A 22,731-nucleotide genomic window follows, 5' to 3' on the forward strand; every position below is an offset into this window, starting at 1 on the left:
ATCAGCATCTGACCGGCCCAATCTCCTGACTTCCAAGTAAGAAAACCATTCTGAAATGTTAAAGGAAGGGCCAGTCGTACATAGAGAGCTAGAAGCAGAGCTACAATCAGAAAACAGAGGTACCAACTTCAGTCCAAGCCTTGTATCACCTTAGGAATTCTATCAAGTACACACTCACGAAGTGACATTTCCTGAGGCGGTTGGCACTGGGCAAAACAGGGAATCCCAAGGAAGAACAAGATTTGAAGCTTTTTTCCCAAAGTGCTTATAATTTAAGTGGATTTATCAAGAACAATTTATATCCGGTGATTAGGTAGTGATTCCAGAATGGAACAGGACATGAGCATCTTGGAGGACAGGACATTGGGCCTAGGGGGGTCTGGGTGGGTGAAGGACAGGACATACCTGGAGCTACAGAGTGAGAGTGGGCAGGCAGTTCAGGCACTCTCCAGTTGGCATAGACAGGACAGAATTCCTACAGGTGAGGGCTGAAAAAACAGCAGAGCACACATGAAGTCGTGCTCTGGGAGTTAATGAGAGGGATTTAGGTAGCCAAGGAAGAAAACTAGGCTCATGTGATGCGACAGTAAGAAAAAATACGAAGCCACAGTAGGCTTGACCAGAACACTGCTGTGGTAAAAATGGAATCTCAATTAGCATAAGACAGTGAGCAAATGGACAGCAGTGGGAGAACCTGACAATGAGGAATTTTGAGGTTCTTGTGGATTCAGGAATAGAATAAAGTATGAATGTTAACAATGACCAAGTTAGAACAGAAAGCAAACCAAAAAGACAGATGCACTAGAAATGTGATTGAGAAAGACCCAGAAGGCTTAAGTCAGGGTCTTTTAATTCAGAAGTTACTTTCGAGCTATTAATGAACAAATTAAAGACTACTTGATGTCATGCTGTGCAATGGAAATTTCTATGATGGTGGAAATACTCTATGTGTGAACTAATATGGTATCCACTAAATGTATCTACATTGTTTTGTAATCATGAGAAACTGAAATTTAATTTCATATAACCTATATAAATTTAGATTTAAATAACTACAAAAACCGGTGGCTACATGTGAAATTTGGCACATAATGCATTCAGTGTACTATAGAGCTATGAAATGCCTAAGGAAAAGGAATAAAATTCTACACATAATAAGTTTTATACTGTTATATTATTGATGCATAATTGCTATATTCTAGGCCACCATTGCTCTCAAATATACTGGCACCAAGAAATTCTATTGCCATTTTCAAGTTGAAGTTTTCAATTATCCTTCCTTTCCTGTAGCATTCTAGAAAGGATCTGAGACAATTATACAAATGTATACCAATAACATTTAAGTAGACAAAAACTGGAGAGAACATGAAATAGTAAGAGACTACTGAGGACAAAATATAAAGAAAGCATATGGAAATAAGAGCCAGAATAGATGACAGTTTCTTAAGATAAGTCCTGACCTTCCTAGTGGCCTAAGGAGAGTCAACATTGTACTCTGTAACCATTGTATTACCTATAGCATAGAAAACTTATGTGTCATTCAGGAGAACCAATATTTTTCCTGGACTGATGTTTGAATCACACAAATGTCTTTGAATCACACAAATCATTTGAGCAAATCGTGCGACTCTCTGTAAGCTTGTGAGCCGTGAGTTGGCATGTTCCTGCCGGAATTGTAGAAGCAAAGGAATTTGTTTATACCAAAGGCTGAAAGAAGCAGGCAGATTGACAGGTGACGTAGATGCATGAAGACAAAGAAGGGGTCTTTGGACCAATGGTTCTGTTGCCCCCGAGACCCACCCCTGTCCCTGGGAAACAGGAGACACCCCCATCCTTGATACTAACCCCCTCCTCTCTTCTTATATTAGCTTTAGTTGGTTCTGTTCCTGTCAACCAGATGACCTCAGTGCAGAAAGGAATGTCTTTCAGGAGTTGACAAAGAGCGGAGCAGTGTTAGTGGGTGACTTCCTCAGCGACCATGCTGTAAGAGGAGATTGTGCATCTGTTTCTGTCTTTGTTTCTTGCATTGCCCGTTGCTGTGAGTTGAGAGTTTAAGGCTGAGGCACATTCAGCAAGGGTCATTTACAGAACTTCAACAGCACACTCACCAGCCCCTTTCTCCCCCACAATGTGCGAAGTGCAGTATCACCCATATTAAATTGATTGAAAGTTAAGTTTTTGTCATGGATTCCATGATACTACTCATGAGCGTTTGTGAGCTACAAGCTGAAGACCTACCCATCCTGAGCGGAATCGAGAAACCTAAGCATTACCTTTAATGCCTGCCTGCCCTTCCTCCACACGAGGCCCATCACAAGTCCCACTGAATTTGGTCTTTCACCTCTCCTCTTGTCCCTTTGCAACCATTTTCCTTCCTCCAGCAGGAGTAGTTTTTTTAAAAATGCAGATCTGATCACGCCACTTCTTTTATTTGAAGCTTCCAGCATCTGACTTCCAGGACTGCATCCTCCAGGGTGGGGTTGCTGGGCCCTGCCCATTTGCTGGTCTCTTTCACTCTCCTCCAGCCACTCTGGTCTCTCCATGCCACAGACATGCTTTGCTCTCTCCTGTCTCAAGGTTTTACCTCAAGTTGTTCCTTTTTTCCCCTGTCCTGCCCCACTTCCTCCATTTCTTCCATCTCTTATCTAATCTGTAATTATATAGCTGCATGGTTTTCAAAAATATCTGAAACCCCCACTGAATTGCAAGCTCCTTGAGGGGAAGAAGCTTATCTGTTCTGCAAACCATTGCTTCTCCCTCTGACGCAGACAGAGCCTGCAGTGTAGTAGATAATGCCTATAAAATGGACAGGATGGTTGGATTTGCTTTATCTGACATTTTAAGGACACACTTCATAAACTGTAGAGGCCTATGCAACTGTCTTTGTTTTTACTTAGAGGATACAAATTATATCATTCAACAGGATGCCACAGTTCCATATATTTCTCAAAATGTGACCAGATGCAACATTTTTAATGAAAATTAAGTTCTACTTCCAAGTTAAGGGAAAATTATTTTAAGCTATTTATACAAGTTTTAAGAATTCAGTAATTAAATTGTGCATTTCTATGTGAAATAAAAACAGGAAACTTATTAGGGTGTTTTCTGTAATATGAATAATTAATATTTGCAATTTAGAAATCTATCTCCCTACAATGTAGCTGTAGTCTCAGAAGGAAAGTGTATTAAAATAATAGCTAAATGCTTTCAATGCAAAGTACTTGGTATTAAATCCCTCAGGCATCAAAATAGCTCTGTAGTCTTTTCTAGAATAGTATGTCAAGCAGTCTTAAACACATATTTTATTGGCATCAGAAAAGCAACTGCAAATGTTGTCTCTTGTATTCAAAGCCCTTTAAAAAAAGATTCCTTTGCTGAGCTCTGACAAATGTGCCTCCTACTACCACACCAGGTTCCTCTGCAAACACACAATTCACAATTATAAGCAATTTTGTAAAATGCACACTATTTTCCCTGGAGACTAGAATGCCTTGGAGTGGTTAAATATGTAATTGGGTAATTTTCTGAAATGCTTATTATTTACTTCAGCCTCATTTCAGTCTCACTGGTAAACAGTATATTCCTGTTAAGTGTTATTATCCCCAAAAACGCTTCCATAATCTTCAGTGTTCCTTTAACATTCCTATAAACACATCATATATTACTTGCGGACGTGGATCATGAAACACAGAAGCTACCGGTGCCAGTCCCTTATTTAAATGGCAAAGTGGTCTTCCTTGTCTCTGAACTGGGGTTTTCTAAATCATTCGCATAGTGGAAAATGAACAATAGGATTTTTAAACCTCCTTATGATTTAGATTATATCTTAGCTGGTTGCAAATCTCATTATCAGCTTTACAGCTGTTTTTCTACCTTGATTTATTTTTATTTTTGGATCAGAAGGAAGAATGGCAAAATTACAGCCTAGAGGTTTGCTTTGGAAAATAAAGTTTGAAGTTAGCTGGTGTTGATTCATACCCAGTATGCTATACTTAGCATGAGTGTACAGTTAAGCATACTTTATAGGTAATTACTCCTTCTATTGATACAACGATAGCTACAGAAGCTATGTACAACCGAGAACAACACCCAATTCTTGAAACAGTACCTTCTAAAGTGGTATATTAGGCAAATAAATTGTGATGACGGTGGTGGTATTTCATCCAATGAGATATTAGATAAATAAATTTTGATGATGATGGTGGCATTTCATCCAACAAGAGGTCTTATGCCCTCTGACACCAACGTCTTTTACTACTTGCTTAGTTATATATGAACAATAAAAACCCACCAAGATCACTGATTTTGTTGAAATAAAGAGAAAGTAAACAGTCTCTAACTGAAAGGAGCACGTTCAAATTAAAACAGGGAGTAACAAATCAAAAACAAAACAAAACAAAATGCTTTGAGTTGTTTTTGAAGGTAAAGTGTCCTAAACACTTTTACTCCTAGGCTCTATTATTTTAGGGCCTACTTTTCTACTCCATAACACAGTATTTTAATGTTAATAAACTCAAGTTTCCCTCTATGTTAATAAGAGATATCAATTAAAATTTGGTCTTTGTCATTTTGCAATTTAGTTATTTTAACTCACAATACAACATGTACAGTTCTTTTATTTATTCTTCAAAAATATATAGTATTAAGAAACCTAAACCATTTTAATCAAAATTTCTGCTATGACTTGAAGACTACAGAAGCCCCTATTTTTGCCTGTTGTTCCCTTGATAAAGTATTGACATGGAAGTCTCAATTACTAAAACAGAAAAAACTTATGCCTGCTGTCAATGACCACATTTTTTTTTTTTTTTTAAAAAAGAGTCTCGATCTGTCACCAGGCTGGAGTGCAGTGGCTCAATCTTGGCTCATTGCAACCTCCGCCTCCCAGGTTCAAGCAATTCTTCTGCCTCAGCCTCCTGAGTAGCTCCTGAGTAGCTGGGACTACAGGTGCATGCCACCATGCGCAGCTAATTTTTCAGTAGAGACGGGGTTTCACCATGTTGGCCAGGATGGTCTCGATCTCTTGACCTTGTGATCCCCCCGCCTTTTTTGTTGTAAAATAATCCTTGATATGCTTTATGGACATCCCCTCCCCATGGTTCCACAGAACACAGTTCGATAAACATCAATCTAAAGGTACCACAGAGAGACTGTGAGATGCTAGTGTGTCTTGCAGAGCCATTAGGAGGCACTGTCTCCACGCATTGATTTGACTGTGTTTTTTCATGCTAAGTCTGACCAATTTCATGGATTCAGTAAATAGTAAGACTTGGTTTAGGGGCCAACAGACAAGGATCATAACATCTTTGAGGTGGAAGAAGTCCTAGACATGAAAGAGGTTTCGTGAATAAAAGGTGGAGAGGAAAAATGAGCTTTACAGTCAGGCAGACCTATGTTTACCTTTAGCTTCTGAGAGCCTTAGTTTCCTCATCTGCAGAAGGAGATTATTAATATCAACTATAGAGAATCATTGTGAGACTTAAATATGGTTATGTACACAAAAGGCCTGCCCTAGTATCCAGTAGCTAGAAAGTAATGTGACCAAAATAACCAGGTTAGGTTGGGGGTAGAGTCAGGATTAGCCTCACAACTTAACAGTTCAGTACTATTTCTACCATAGTGATCTAATTTGAAGAACAAGTTAGCTAATGAGTGCATCTTACTGTAGGTCCAAAAACAACCTCCAAGACAAACTCAGCATTTCCCTTACAACAATCAGCATGGGCCGGGCGCGGTGGCTCACACCTGTAATCCCAGCACTTTGGGCGGCCGAGGCAGGTGGATCACGAGGTCAGGAGATCGAGACCATCCTGGCTAACACGGTGAAACCCCGTCTCTACTAAAAATACAAAAACAAAATTAGCTGGGCGTGGTGGCGGGCGCCTGTAGTCCCAGCTACTCAGGAGGCTGAGGCAGGAGAATGGCGTGAGCCCGGGAGGCAGAGCTTGCAGTGAGCCGAGATCACACCACTGCACTCCAGCCTGGGTGACAGAGTGAAACTCCTTCTCAAAAAACAAAACAAAACAAAATAAAACAAAACAAAAACCAATCAGCATGGCAGTAAAAAGAACACTCTGAAGCAAAGTTGCAAGCATTAACCATTGTACTTCTGATGCCCATCTAAAGATACACAGGAAATTTGCTTAGAAATTATAACACAGTGGAGAAGTAAACAGTTAGAAGTCACTCTCAATTGAGGCTATTAAGATATTTGTAACTATGTTAACTTAAAGGTTACTGTTCTAATAACAGTTATAAAGTTGTCCTGTCCTGGCTGGGGGTGGGGGGGTGGGGGATGGGAGTGCAGGGAGGTAGGGGTCTTCCGGACACTGCATCAGGGGAGGTAGCAGCCTCTCACCCAGGTGTGACTAGGCTGGGATAACATGGATACTGTGGTATCCCTAGAGTATCCATGTTATCTGGCTTTAGTGATGGCATTCCTGAAAATGAAATGTGTATCTGAAATGTGCTTTCTGTTAAGATGTATCAAAAATTTATGTTTTCCTGAATTTTAAAACTGACTGGTTTAGAAAAATGAATGGATGACTTCATTTTTTCTACTTCGTTCAGACCTAGTCTAATTAAGTTTTTTTTCTGCAGTGTGAGACATGAGTTATGTCAGAAACAAGAGTTTCTGGTATTTGAAATGACTAAACACGAAGTGGGCTCCGAAGGGAAGTTAGGGTATTCCTTCTGAAAGTCCTTCAAGACAGAGTTGATTTTTAAGTGTTTGGGATGGTTCAAATGCATCTGAAATAGATTAAAACTGAAAATATTAGTGCATCACATATAGTAGGAAAGTACTATTTTGTGAAAGGTTTTTCAATTACACGCATATGTATATGTTATATGTTTATAGCTCTTCATGTAAAATGTATCTCTTTCTATGGGTAGCAGCAAAGTAAATTTGAAATCCACTGGCCTAGATCAGTGCTCTCCAAAATTTTGGTGGAGTATCCCTATTAGTAAAAATAAAGAATTGATTATGAATGCCAATATTGATTCAATGTAAAAATTGCTCCTATTTTATATACATTTAAACACATGGCAAACAAAAGATAGAAAAACAAAAAAAGTTTAAAGGAGGATATAAAAAGTAAATCAAACACAGAAATTATAAAGTTTTCTTCCTGTACCCCAATGAACCATAGTCTAGAGTCCCCTTCTTTTAGTGTAGCTCCCAATTCCATCAGAATACCGTGACCCCAATTTCAAACTACATATTTGTTTAATATCATACTTGATTTCAGTCCACAAGCATATGAATGAGTTTTACTCATTACTCATCTGCAGGCTATTTAGAATACAAAATTTTCTGGAAAGGACTTACTTAGAAGTTATACTAACAACCCAGTTAAAGCAGCCTACCAATGTTATCAGTAAGAAGAGAAAAATAATACAGAATGGTAGCCTTAGTAATGCCGCTATTTATATTCCTACATATACCTCTTTCTGGAAAAGATTAGTTTAGAAAATCTGGTTTTGTGAAATAAATCTAATATAAGAATTTCATAAAGAACTATCAATAACTTTCCAAGTTATTTGTTTCTACAAGCACGTATTTATGGAACATTTTACATTTCTTATAATGTTAATCCCTCATTCAAAGGAATTAATTATTCCTCTATCAAAGTATTAACGTAGAAAATGTCAAAAAGAAAATAAGATTTTTACTTTTCAGCTATACAACTTCAATTAAACCTATATCGCAGGTTCAGGTTTCCCGTATGAGTCAGGCATTTCTAGAATGCATTCTGAAACTGGTATATAGGATTGGTGGTGACTGGGTACCAGGTACTGTGCCAGTCATTTTTATATACCATCTGATTTAATGATCTCTGAGTTCAGAATTCTCTTCATTTTAAAACAAGGAAATCAGCTCGACATCCAGTTGAGTGGGCTGGTCATTGAATTGGCACCGTCTGACTACAGGGTCCTCCCTTTGCCCAAGGTTCCTGAAGCACAAACACAACCAAGGCTACTCCTTGGAAGCTGAGCTTCCAGTACCCCTAGAGGAATATCTTTTTGACAGAGGCTGCCAGATGTCCGCCTAAATTCCTCTTTCCTCTGGTTCCTAGGCCTCTACTCAAGGGTCCATTACTGAGGCTCCCCTGAAGGTATGCATGGCCAAATGACTAAGGCCTACCTTAAAGATCTTAGGGGTACGTGCTATTTCTGGGCTGGGATTATATGAAAGATGCATGCTTAGTTTATAATTTCATTCCCCTCTGCCAGCTGGATCTTGGATGTGGGGATTGAGCTTGACCATGGAGATATGGACAAGGCCCAGTGGGATAATAAAGGCAAAAGATACAAATACCCCTCAGAAGATAACCAGCACCCACCTGAACTGCCCACCCCAGGCAAGAATTATGCTGCAGTTGTTTGTGAGCCACTAATTACATTGCTGGCTTCACTGTAACTGTTGGCAGTTTAGTCTACAATAACTGGACGCCTCAGGTCCTGACAATCCATCCTGGGAGAGCCAGGGACTGAGACATGACCACAGATGCTGTCCTAGCCACCTCCACCCCCAAGAAGATGCTTGACTCTTCACAATTACAAAGCACAGGAAAGTTAGGAGGATCCATCCTGAAACGTCTGCTAGTGAGTCTAGATTTTCAAATCAGAAAATTGGCAGAAAGAGCCCTGGATTCCCTAGGGACACTGTGTTGAAGCTCAGGAAACCAGCCCACATGGAGCATGGGGAAGAGCTTTTGGGAAGGCTGGAGGACAAGGCGTGTCTTAGGAACATCCGGTAGTTTAACCACAGGGAGCAGAACTTACATACAGAGGGCTCATGTTCAATAGGCCTTTTCTGAACTTGGGGGTGCTGAGTATTTAAAACTATTTCAGAATTGAGAAAGTGGTCGTTATAGGATAAAATGTGTACCCCCAAATTCATACATTGAAGTTCTAACCCCAGTTCTTCAGGATGTGACTCTATTTGGCAATAGAGCCTACCTTTATTTATTTATTTATTTATTTATTTATTTATGAGACAGAGTTTCACTCTGTCACCCAGGCTGGAGTGCAATGGTGCAGTCTCAGCTCACTGTAACCTCTGCTTCCCAGGTTCAAGTGATTCTCCTGCCTCAGCCTCCCGAGTAGCTGGGATTACAGGCATGCACCACCACGCCCAACTAATTTTTGTATTTTTAGTAAAGATGGGGCTTCACCATGTTGGTCAGTCTGGTCTTGAACTCCTGACCTCAGGAGGTCCACCCGCCTCGGCCTCCCAAAGTGCTGGCATTACAGGCGGGAGTCACTGTGCCTGGCTGGCAACAGGGCCTTTAAAGAGGTAACATGAGGCTATTGGTGTAGATCGTCGCCCAATCTGACTGGTGTCCTTAGAAGACGAGGAGATGAGGACAGAGGCACAGAAGGAAGATAGACCACGGGAGGACACAGGCAGGACGACATCTACCAGCCAAGGAGAGAGGCTTCAGGAGAAACCAACCCTGCTGAAACCTTCATCTGAGACTTCCAGCTTCCAGAACTGTGGGAAAATTAATTCCTGCTGTTTAAGCCACCCGGGCTGCGGTATTTTGTAATAGAAGCCTGGGCAATCTGAGACAGTAGTTGATTTCAAAAGCAATGGCCGGGCACAGTGGCTCACGCCTGTAATCCCAGCACTTTGGGAGGCCGAGGTGGGCAGATTACGAGGTCAGGAGATCCAGACCATCCTGGCTAACACAGTGAAACCCTGTCTCCACTAAAAATATAAAAAATTAGCCTGGCGTGATGGCGGGCACCTGTGGTCCCAGCTACTCAGGAGGCTGAGGCAGGAGAGTGGTGTGAAACTGGGAGGCAGAGCTTGCAGTGAGCCGAGATTGCGCCACTACGCTCCAGCTTGGGCAACAGAGCAAGACTCCATCTCAAAAAAAAAAAAAAAAAAAAAAAAATTAAAAGCACTGCTGTGCTTGAGCCAGAAGAAAGAGCTGTCACAGGTAGCAGCTTGGGGGAGGGGTTAGGAATGAGGCCGAAGAGGTAAATAAGATTACTTCTTTGAATGCTGTTCTTATTCCTCCTTCCTTGTGTGTTTCCACTGCCTTTCGTACAGTGTTTTCCTCTATAAATATATAATTCCAAGACTGGTGATGTCTAGTAATGGTTCAAAACGCAGAAAATATAAGAAATATTATTTTTTCCAAACACTTGAGTAGAATCAGTGATAGAACATGTGAGATCACCTGCAGGGCATTCAGACTTTACTGCAAATAAATAATACAACTACTTGGTTTGGGTATTAGATATTTATGTTCATCTTGACATTAGAATATTAAACCACTCCTCCTCTTGCTGACTTGGTATGCATTTAAAACATTAAATTCTCTCAGTCTCCTGCTTTGGAACGGAACAGTATAAACCCTCATAAATATGTAAATCAACCCCTCTAAGCACATTATTAATTATTGCAAAGATAGTTGGAGGTCACTAGCTCATAGCAATTTCTATGCATGAAGTCTCATTAACACAAGACATCGTACAGGGAGGAAGAATAAAGTTTTATGACAGTTACCGAATGTGTGTGTGTATGTGTGTGTGTGTTTGTACGTAAGTGGCCAAAATAACATATAGCATTGAATGCAGCACCACCAGGCTCTGGGTAGATGCCTGTGGGTGATGATGATGGCGGTAGTGATGAAGGAACGGAATCTACAGCTAGAACAGTATTTTTTTTTTAACCTGTCTGAACCAGGAAGAATATTTTTAAAATCCAAAGGGATTTCAGCCTCAAATACACTTAAATTTTTCTTGACCCACATGGCCCTGCTTTCTTCTGGAATAAAGTTCTGACTAGTTGCAAAAATCTGTAGTTCAGGAAGATATAGCAGGCACCTCATTTCCTGTGACACCGCAGAGATCACAGACTGTGTTGCTCAATGTGTCTCTAATGTTGCACATTGCCGAGCGGCTCTCTGGCTGCTATAAGTCAGCTTCGTTTAGGTGATTCTCAGCGATCCACATGTTCTGATATAGGCCATGGGGCTCGCTGAGGTGGAACCACCCAAAACACCAAATGTGAAGCAGCTGAGGACATTGGATACAACACTGACAGATGATGAAGGATATTTAACACAGGCAATGAGCTCTGCTTTTCATAATTCTTCAAACAAATACAAGACGCACTCTCACCAAAGTGCAATAAACTGATCTTGTCATCCAAGCAATTCTTCCTGGTCACTAGTCCAGTTTGCTTTTAAATTTCTGATTGTAAGCTCAACATTTATCTGATGAAAAAGATAATAAACTATTTTCACACCCAATAACACACATACCTCAACCCAATGAGGAAGACAGCCATTACCTAGTGTAATTAACAAAATATATATAACAAAAATAAGAGTGAAAAAACCTTGAATGGAATAATTTGCACATATATTCAGAGGTTCAGGACTAGGAGTATTACTGGAATTTAGATGGTTCTGGAGAGAGACATTTGGCAAAATCTTTCAAGCACTACTAGTTTGAAAGTTAAAAGCAGGCAAAAACTTGTATTATTTAGGGATGTATATATAGGTGGTAGTGCTATAAAGAAAAGCAGGGAATAATAACTATTAAGATCTGATAGTAGTTATGTCTAGACAGGCAGAGGAAGCGGCTATGGAGGAGGTCACACGGAGGCTTCTGGGCTGCTGGCTCACATTGTCTGATCCAGGTAGTGGTTACAGAGGTTTTCTGTAACTATGCACATCTACAACTATACAAGTGCTATAAGCACTCTTGTATATGCATAATACGGCTCATAATAAATTTAAGAATACATCAAACCATTTAAAATGATATATTTAAAGGTCTATTAGTATTTTATTGACTACTGTTAGAATCCTCCCAGCCTCAGGAGGTGCCCACTCTGATGATAATGCAGAATGCATACATTCAAAAATTGCGCCAACTGCTGACAAGGCAGGGGAAAAGAATTCAGGCCATTCTACTATCTGTTTATCTATCTATCATCTATCTATCTATTATCAGTCAATCAACCCATCCATCCATTCGTCTATCCATTTATCTATCCACACATACACACTACACAAACACACACTAAAAAGAAGAAGAAATCCTCAAGACAGCTGTTTTGAGCAACTTTTGTAGCTATCTTAAGTACTGACAGACATCTTTCGACATTTCTTTGAATAAGTAATAAATTTATACTTAAAAATTGTTTGTGTTTGCCCTCATAAAACAAAGGTAGAATGTGCTTTTAAGAGTTTTTGGCAGAAATAGGTGGAAATAATTATTTTTATTCTCTCTGCTATTCAGAACATTCCCACCTTATTTTTGCTTCCTCAAATGTTATTTTATCTTTAACCACTTAATAAGATGCAGAAAAAAAAAGAAGGTGAAGGGGAAATAAGTCAGTCTGGAGAGTCGAATTTCAAGGAAAGTAAGAATTGGGCAAAGTTCTCTCGGCATTCCTTCCAGAGAGCAAGGGAGCGATGCTGCTGGAGCTGTTTCAAACAAACGGACAGAATCACTTCATCTGCAATCCACTAAAGACACATGCATGCATCACGCAAACATAAAATTCTGTTGTCTTCTCTAAAGTAGAATTCTATAAAGGCAGCATTTCCAAGGCCAAAAAGATGACCGAACAGAGACAGTGCCTTGTTGATCCAGCTAGAATGAGCTCTGCAACACCATCAATTTTGTCCTACAGCTCTTTTTCTGGTCCTTGTCCATGTACCAGTCACTCCTTATAATGAAGTCACTTGATTGAGTGTTGTTCCTGTTGCAAGCAGGGAGAGGAAAGCTGAGAAGCCATTCAATAAATTTTATGTTTCACCCTCCTCTCCACCAGCGTTAGAGACTGCTGTGTGTTGACAGCCCGTTTGCTTTTTCTCCTTGGCACAGGGCGAGATCCTGTTTCCTCCCCCATCCTTTCTACTCCCTGAACACACACACACACATATGGCGTGGCTAGGCAGGGCAGTGTGGCTGAGTTCTGGTATGAGGAACGCGGAAATAAGTGACGTGCTCCATTTGCAGGCCTGGGATCTAAACCTGAGTCTCCAGCGTGGTGTGCTGCTTGCTCTTCCTCCACGATCTGGCCCCATGAAGAGGATCCAGCCGAGACACAGGGGCTGCTGTGGGTGACAGAACCACAGGATGGCAGGAGTTGGGGCCTGGGTCCCTGAATAATGGAGTGGAGCAGAGGCCCCTTGGCCAACCCACACTGGACCATGACATGAGGGGAAATCAACCTTGACCCTGTTCAGCCACTGCAATTCCAGTGTTGCTTTGGTTAGAGAAGTTAGACTATTACCCTGACTTTACACTACCTCATGCATTCAAATCAAAGGAAAACTGTCAAAATTGCTAAATCATTCCCAAAAATAAGACAGGAAGCAGTTTAAACTCGGAAGCTTAGGAAGTTGGATTTAATTTCAATCAATTTGGAGGCAGAAGGAACTTTGAACTTGGACTGCAAGCACGTCAGGAGTTAGTTTCATTGTGGCTTCAATCCTGGTGCCACCATTTTCACAGTGGCAATTATAATTACACAAGGTCCAGGAGCTAGAAAGAGAATGGACTGTCTGTTTCAGCGAGGCAGGCAAACAGACAGGCAGACACATGGAGATTGTGTGTGGATAGGCTCTGAGTAGTTTGTTAATATTTTAAAGCTTATAATACGGATTGCCAAATTGCTTTCTGGAAATATATGAATTTATATTCTTACCTCTTTTTAATGTGTGTCCATCATTTTTTATTTTATGCTTTAAGTTAGCAATTTTTTTTTTTTTTAAGACAGGGTCTCACTCCGTCACTCAGGCTGGAGTGCAATGGCACAATCATGGCTCACTGAAACCTCAGCCTCCCAAGCTCAAGCAGTCCTCCCACCTCAGCTTCCCAAGTAGCTGAGACTGTAGATGTGCCCCAACAGACTGATCTAATTTTTCAATTTTTTGTAGAAAAGGGGTCTCCCTATGTTGCACCAGGCTAGCCTCAAATTCCTAGGCTTAAGTGATTCATGTAGCCCTCCCAAAGTGCCAGGATTACAGGCTTAAGCCATGGCACCCAGCCTAAGTTAGCAATTCCGTAGCAACTAATTATGTTGAATTTTTAACATGTGTGTTGGCCATTTGCAAATATTCTTTTGTAACTCATCTTTTAATATATTTCCCTAGTTTTCCAATGTGTTTTAGGAGTTATATTAACATGATTATTTGTATTTAGGAGAGCAATGTTCAAAAGCCAAAAAATAGTCCTTCATATTAGATTTTATGTTTTGCTCCCTAAATAGGTGTCTGCAACCCAAGTTTCTTGACTCCCTAGGCATCGAGAATATCTCTGTATCTAAAAAGGATCAGAACTGTCTGTCTCATGCTGCACTATGACTGACAACAACCAAGAAGCATAACGGACCATAGTTGGTGAGCTGACATAATAGATGGAAAGGGAATTGCATTCTAAGTTAGGTGAAAACTGGAATTACACGAAAAGTGACCTGGGAGTACAACAGTAAAAACAAAAAACAAAAGGCAAAAACAAACAAAACCGATGGACTTGAATGGTACTACTGGTGAGGCCGATGGCATGTCATAGGGAAGGTGGGAAACTACTTCCTCAGCCCCCTAAAGCTACAGAAAAATCTGTGCTACCAGGGCTTATAAAGGACAAGAAGTAAGTGCATTTTGCATAGTAGCCATCATTCTACAGTAGCACTCTCAACAAATCAACCTAAACACATGAAGCTCCACCAAGTTGTGTGAGTGCTACTCATTTTTTTTTTTTTTTTTTTTTTTTTTTTTTTTGGAGACGGAGTCTCGCTCTGTCGCCCAGGCTGGAGTGCAGTGGCGCAATCTCGGCTCACTGCAAGCTCCGCCTCCCGGGTTCATGCCATTCTCCTGCCTCAGCCTCTCCGAGTAGCTGGGACTACAGGCGCCCGCCACCACGCCCGGCTAGATTTTTTTGTATTTTTTAGTAGAGACGGGGTTTCACCGTGGTCTCGATCTCCTGACCTCATGATCCGCCCGCCTCGGCCTCCCAAAGTGCTGGGATTACAAGCGTGAGCCACCGCGCCCGGCCGCTACTCAGTTTTGAAAGGAGATGCAGAGGGGGGGCTTCGTCATTTCAAAATAATTCCGAGCACACACCGTTAGTAATAGCCGGCAGCAAACCTTTCAGGATAATTATAAAGATTTTACCAAAGCTCAAACCTTTAGGTAAGAGTTTGTCGGAGGTTCTGGAAATAGGCTGTTTTGGCTATGTTTGTCAATCTTATTTTCAACTTCATCAAAATGGATTGAAAAACCCATGCTAGCTAGCAAGTCAAATCACTACAGATGAAATAGACATGGGCAGAGGGAGTATTTTTGCATTTACGAATGCTACAGACTCCCATTGAAAATACCTTGTTGCTTACAGACTGCCCACCCCTGTGGTAGTTCTTAAATATTTAAACCTGTGAACTTCAACAAACTCTGATGCCTAACCTAAAAGGTTACCATCTAATTGGTCTGAGGCATGACCTTGGCATTGGGATTTTGGATGCTTTTGTTAAAAATAAAGGCACAATAACTTTCAACAGGTTTTCCTTAATATGTTAACATACATTATGTGAATCTTAATTTTAAAAATTATTGCATTATTGGTAGATATGCTTAAAAGTGAGTATCATAATTTACAAAGTCAACAAAGCAATTAATTTATTCCATTTGGATCTTTTTATCATTTTGAGGTATATTTTTAAGCTATAATTGACATTAAAACTAACTCTTGAAATAAATTGAACTTAAAACCTCACCGTTGAGTCAAGGTATCCTATAGTTTCAAATTAAGTTTTGAAGAATTAATGAAACATATTTAATCACATTGCAGTCATTTATACATACAGAGAGATAGGAACTTTTACTTCACTCCAGGTACATAAATTACCTCAAAGTAGATCAATGACCTAAATACAAGAGGTAAGCTATTGGAAGAAAATATGGAAGCAAATTGTCATGATCTCAGATATGGCAATGAAGTCTTACGTTTGACACGAAAAGTATTATCAACAACAACAACGAAAACAGATAAATTGCATTTCATCAAAACTAGAAACTTTGGTTCATCAAAGGATGTTATGAAGAAAGTGAAAAGACAACCTATAGAATGGGAGAAATATGTGCATATCCTATATCTGATAAGGATCCAGTATCCAGAATATATAAAGAACTCTTACAACTCAACAACAAAAACAGAACTCAATTTAAAAATGAGCAAAGAAAGGACATGAACAGACATTCCTATAAAGAAGATATATGAATAGTAAACAACCACACGATAAGATAATCAACATCACAGTCATTAGAGAAATGAAAATCAAATCCACAATAAGACACCACTTCACACTTACTAGGATGACTAGTTAGAAACAGTAACAAGTGACGGCAAGGATGTGGAGAGATAGAAACCTGGGACATTGCTACACTGCTGGTGGCAATATAAAACGGTACAACAGCCGTGGAACGCAGTGGGCAGTTCTCCTAAAGGTTAAACTTCAAATTCTGCTTCTCGGGATACATCCAAGATAAGTGAAAGCAAATATTCATACAGAAACTTATATATGAATGTTGATAACGGCATTATTCATAATAGCCAAAAAGACAGAAACAACACAAATGCCCGTCAGCAGATAAATGGACACACAAATTGTGGGGTATCCACACAGTGGAATATTATTCAGCCATAAAGAGGAAAGAAATATTCATACATGCTACAACTTGAATAAACCTCAAATACATTATGCTAAGTGAAATAAGGCAGACACGAAAGGTCACCTATTATATGATTTCTTTTATAGGAAATACCTACAATAGGCAAATCCATAGAGAAAGAAAGTGATTGGTGGTGGCTGGGGCTAGGGCAGGGGGTCATAGGCAGTGATTAGTTGGGTAGGAGGTGTTCAAAAAGTTTTGAAGCCAGGGAGAGGTAGTGGTTGTGCAACATTGTGAATGCACTAAATGCCACTGAATTGTACACTTTTAAATGGTTAATTGGTTACATGAATTTCACTTCCATTAAAATGTACATATGTAATAACAGTATAGTACAAGTAAAGGGTGCTTTGTAATGTTAAAAGATAAAATATTAAGTAGTTCAGGTTTATCTCATTCTTCTTTCTTTTTCATATATGTTATTTCATATATATTGGGTATGTGTTCAACATTTTGAGTGATAGAGGCATACAATTTAAAAATTAGGTAATACTGCTCTAGTTCCAGAGTAACAAACCTAGAACATGGAGAGTGACCCTAACCCACAGAAAAACTTAGTATACCTTGGCTGAATAATATTGACAAACTTATTTGCAATGCCTTTATGCAAATTATGCATGTTCCAGTTCAACACGATTCCTTCATTCCCCAGAACTTTTATCTTTTGTGACCCAAACATTAACGTTTCATATCCAGCAATGATCAAATTTAAATTTTCAACTCTTATGCTAGGGTTTACATATATCTAAGTTAGTTTTACATCAATAGTTGTTCTTCTGTTCTTCATTAGTATTAGAGATGGAGAGAAAACATGCTAGACTTACCCACACAAGGCAGGGAGTAGCCAAGTTGAGGGTCGTGAACAAACTGCCGATCATTGAGTCTTGTCACACAGTATAAGTGGAAACAGTCTAAGCAAATCACGTGGCGGGAGTCACACTGGAAAACCAGGACGGGGCTCCTGCAGAGAGAAAGGAAGATGTTTCCTCCAGTACCTGTCAGTGTGGAAAGGCAGTGCGTGCTTTAGACCAATTTCTGTAATCCTGGAGGGTTGTGTAGAGTGTGCCCTGTACAAAGACTGGAGCTGCTAAGCATTAAGCTCATGTATACCAACACTACATCTTAAAAATTGGAGGCACTCAATGAACTACACAGAAAATTGATTCTCCTAATTTTACATTTTTTATGTTAACACATTTATCAATCTTTTGATTAAACCTGAGCTAAAATATAATCTCTTTCTGGAAGTCTTCCCTGACTCAGAATTCCCAATTAACCTATCAAATCATCCCATCCACTTGTATATATTTCTACTGATCTGTTATTACATCATAGTATTCATATCTTCTCCTTTCTCACAGACTGTGATCTCCTTGAAAGTAGGTCCCATGTTTATTTGGATATTCCCATAGTACCAGGCATTGTAAAGTTTTAAATGAATGTTTTAAAAATTTAAATCTTTAAAACATTTTAAAGATTTTTTTCCTACAAAGTATCTTGAGGGAATCAAAAAAATTTAGGACTTGTATATAGTGATTCACTAGTAATCCCATAAACATAATTAGAGAAAATTCAACAGTGAAATAACAGATTTTCAAAATTCTGCTATCCCACTTATCTTAAAGCAATATGTAATACAAAACAAAGAAAATAAAATTCCTTGGTAATTTAATTATAACTATGTTATAATAATAGAATCTGAATTTCCCCACTATCAAAAGAAAAATTACTATTGCATCAAAGTAAAAACGTTAAACATATTCTCACATTTTACTGGCAAATAAAAAAGTAGAATTTAGGGATAAAAGGTTATCCAACAGGGATTCTTCTACTGCAAGATTTTGTCTATTGTGCTATCTCAAAACCATCCAAATATTCAGTTTCTCAGAGTATGGTTATGGGATTACTAATTAATCAATATATATAAGTCCTAAATTTTTTTATCCCTTTAAAATACTTTGTAGAAAAAAAAATCTTAAAAACCATGTATTTTTACTGGAAAATGAACCACACAAGTTTATGTCAAACAGGAGACAAGCTCAATACATGAATTTGAAATCAGCCCCAAGGCGATTTTAATAGTAAGAAAGTTATTGGAGTCTATTTAGATAAGCCTATTTCCTATGTAATTATAACAAAATACAAAACAAACATGTTTATTTTACACTCAATCTTTAACACCTATAAAAGCTCTTCAAAAGCCCTTTTTCTAGAGAAATTAACAATATTAATAATATAAAAGATAATTTCTTAACGCCTAAAGATTTTCAAAATTCTGTTATCCCACTTACTTCAAAGCAATATGTAATACAAACAAAGAAAATACAATTCCTTGGTATTTTAGTGCCATGGATGTGTAAGTAATTGGTCAACTTAATCTGAGCAAGGGCGCACCTAAAGGTGCGGCTTCTCCTTTCCCTCTTGGAACCTATCCAAGTCCTTCATAATGCTTTTCCATTTCTCACCAAAGAGTCACTCGCATACACATGCTCAAGCACACATACTTTTTTCACTTTGTGACCCTATGAAGCGGCTGTATTTTACCTTTTTCTCTCACAGCTGCTATGTGAAAAATATTCTCCATCTTGCTTTCAGCAACATGGTAGACTAAAGCCTTTATAGACCTCTCAATCTGCTGCTAATGCATGGAGAAAATATTAGAACATTTATGAAAATGTGTCTGTATATAACAAAGTTAAAAAGAAAGCTTAGAGGTCGGGCGCGGTGGCTCACGCCTGTAATGCCAGCACTTTGGGAAGCTGGCGGGCAGATCACGAGGTCAGGAGATCGAGATCATCCTGGCTAACACAGTGAAACCCCGTCTCTACCAAAAATACAAAAAATTAGCCGGGCGTGGTGGTGGGTGCCTGTAGTCCCAGCTGCTGGGAAGGCTGAGGCAAGAGAATGGTGTGAACCCGGGAGGCGGAGCTTGCAGTGAGCCGAGATCACACCACTGCACTCCAGCCTGGGCGACAGAGTGAGACTCTGTCTCAGAAAAAAAAAAAAAAAGAAAGAAATGACCCTGTAGAGGAAACATAAAGAAAACTTATAGAGCCTAAATGGTCAGCCCATGAACTCCCGCTGCAGTGGCCCAGAAAGTCATGGCTGTGTGGTATGCAGCCATCAGTGTAGCTTCAGCAGGCTTTTCCATTCCTGTTAGAAGAGTTCTCTCTCACATGGATGGACAACAGCACACTTCTACAGCTGTCCCCCTCAGTTTTAATATGATCCCAAATGACTCATACCATCTAGACAATACATGGAACATCAGTTGTCCTACTCTATTAATGACATCCTGCTATTTGGAGAAGATTAACAAGAAACAAGCACTACATTGGCGGCCGTGGTGTGAAATCAACCTTGTGCAGTGACAGGAGCCATTAGGGACGTTAGGGAAAGTTTAGAGGTCCAAGTCTTGGGGCCTGGAAGTGCACACCTTCCAATATAAATAGTCCATCTTACTCATCCCGCAACTGGCACTGAAGCACAGACAGCTGCAGATGCAGTGGGTCCAGAGTTCTGGTTCCCACAGAGTGAAGTGTATCTTCCTAGGGACAGAGGAAGAGTCCTAGTGAAAACTAAGCTACAGCTGCACCAGGCCACCTCAACCTCCTTGAACTGAGGATGTCTACCTTGAATAAAAAATAGGAGAAATGGGCACCAGGTAACAGTGGGTTACCAGATAGTGAGCAGTGAAGGGACTAGGGTCTGACACATAGAGGTATGGTCAGCATTGGAAGTGAGGACGGAGACTCATGTAACTCCCTTGAAGAAACGCCAATGCCCAGACGCAGGTGTGGAATGCAGCCTGGGAAGCTGGAACGTCATGTGTGTTTCTGCCTGTCCTTTTCAGAAAAGAAAGAAATTTACAAGTTACAGGGAGTCAAAAATGATAAATGAGTCATTCAGGGATTCTGATTATCTATTACTATCTATACACAGTCAACTTGGCTATATGCCTATATACAGATATAGATAAATGATAGATACAGATATCAATAGATGAATGTATGTGCTGAGATACACAGATGAAGATATAGAAAATATATATGCTGTTTTATACACGCACACACACATACACAGATAATGTTATAAAGATAGTGTATATGTGCATTTCACATAGAATTATCAGTCACCTGGAACTCTTGATATAGTTGTGAGCTAAGATTGCTCCTCTCTTATTAAGATATTCCTTGTAGTTTTGGAAAGATAGGTGAGGAATAAACATGACACCAATAAAAAGGTTATTAGATTAATCACCTAAGGAAAGGAGTAAAAATCTTTTCATGGCTAGAGGTCTACATCATTAACTTCCTAAATGCTAAATCAAAGAGGAGGGGGAAAGCTAGTGTTCATGGGCACCTGCTTCAGGTTAGGTGGCTTGCTAGGAACTTCACAGACTTCCTTTCATTTCATCCTCCTAAAATAAACTGCCCTTCCTCTACCATCCATCCTGTTCTCTCCGCACCTCCATCCCTTCCAGCTGGGAAGGTCATTGTGTAGCCTAGGATTCTTCTAGTTCCTGTACACCTAGATGCATGCTCTTTGCCATCTAGTCTCACGGTAATACTCACCTTCATATTCAAAGCCAAATCCCAAATTTCTAGGTCTAGTTCAAGACCAAAGATCTCCAAGGAACTTTCTCTGGAGCCTAACACCTCACTGCTTCTTCCCTTTCTCTTTACCTTTCTTCGATACTTGTTTAAAAAGTTCATCTATAATGTACTTCAATACTGGCCTGACTTTTGTTTAAAGTGTTTCATATACTCCTACCTTAGCTATGAACATTAAATGAAAAGTCATGAAATTGTAGAGACCCTACTTGCTTAACCCTTTCATGACCCATTCCTCACCAAATACAGCGCTGAGCACCTGATCATTTTGTAATCAAGAGTTATTGATTATTCTAGTGGATAAATGAATGGGTCACTATTTTTGTAGTTTCTCATACTTTTATAATTTCTCTGCTCTCATTCACATGTTGTTCACTTAATTTCTTATTGAACATCTACTTTGACTAAAGTAGGCACTTAGTAAATGCATGTGGACTACAGCACCCAGTGAATGGATAAATACCTTATAGTTATATTTGGTTTACACAATCACAGGGCGTAGTTGAGAGACACAAGATTACCATGGAACAAGTATTACAAGGAAGTATCTGTAATCCCCAAACTCTGGGAGCCTGAAAGTTAGGAAAAGAGAGAATTAGTGAGTCAGGATGGATCCATTAGGGAACGTGAATTGAATTTAAAGAAATGGGAGGATTGATATTTGGTCACTGGAAAGAAATGTTGTTTCTAAGCAGGAAGGAATCACAGACATGCAAGTATGCTTGGAACAGAAGAGCAATCAGGTGGGCTGATCAAAAAGATGTATCAGGAAAAGGGTGGGGGACAAGATGAAAAGAGTTGACGACAGAGCAGATTCTGGCCAGGGATCGGGGTTGACTCTAGGAGACACACCTAGCATAAGGCCTCTAGACTGTGGGATTCACTGAAGGTTTCTGCTATGGTCTGAATGTTTGTGTTCCCTCAAAATTCATATGTTAAAATCCTTATCTCCAAAATGATGGTGTTAGAACATGGGGTCTTTAGGAAGTGAATGGTGTGAGAGAAGAGCCCTCACGAATAAAATTAGTGCCCTTCTAAAGAGACCCCAGAAAGCTCCCACACACGTTCCACCATGTGACGACACAGTGAGAAGCCGCCATCTATGAACCAGGAAGTGGGGCTCTCACCAGACACTGGATCTGCCAGTGCTTTGATCTAGGACTTGCCAGCCTCTGGAACACTGAGAAATAAATTCCTGTTGTTTATAAGCCACCAGTTTATGGGATTTTGTTATAGCAGCCAGAATGGACTAAGAGAGTTTTTAAACATGGGAAGGGAATGATGTTTTAGTAAGTTTAGCTCTGACAGAAGTATGGAGGGAAAGCTGCAAGTAGTGAGAACTACTTGAGGTCATTTTGGTAATTTAGACATGAGCTACTAAGAACTGGACTATGATGTGCAAATGGCTCTGG

General features: G+C 39.7%; 1 protein-coding gene across 13 annotated transcripts in view; it reads right to left on the reverse strand.

Annotated features, from left to right (window-relative positions):
- Positions 1-22,731, reverse strand: part of PRKN (parkin RBR E3 ubiquitin protein ligase) — a 1,390,810-nt gene that overhangs the window by 421,957 nt on the left and 946,122 nt on the right. For all 13 annotated transcript variants that reach the window (XM_055269079.2, XM_055269069.2, XM_055269111.2 and 10 more), the window contains one exon: positions 17,531-17,667. In XM_055269079.2, coding sequence (XP_055125054.1) covers positions 17,531-17,667 — 137 coding nt within the window. The remainder of the gene's footprint in view (positions 1-17,530; positions 17,668-22,731) is intronic.

Source organism: Symphalangus syndactylus, chromosome 2, assembly GCF_028878055.3.
Source record: "Symphalangus syndactylus isolate Jambi chromosome 2, NHGRI_mSymSyn1-v2.1_pri, whole genome shotgun sequence".
In the NCBI taxonomy this organism is placed as follows: Eukaryota; Metazoa; Chordata; class Mammalia; order Primates; family Hylobatidae; genus Symphalangus; species Symphalangus syndactylus.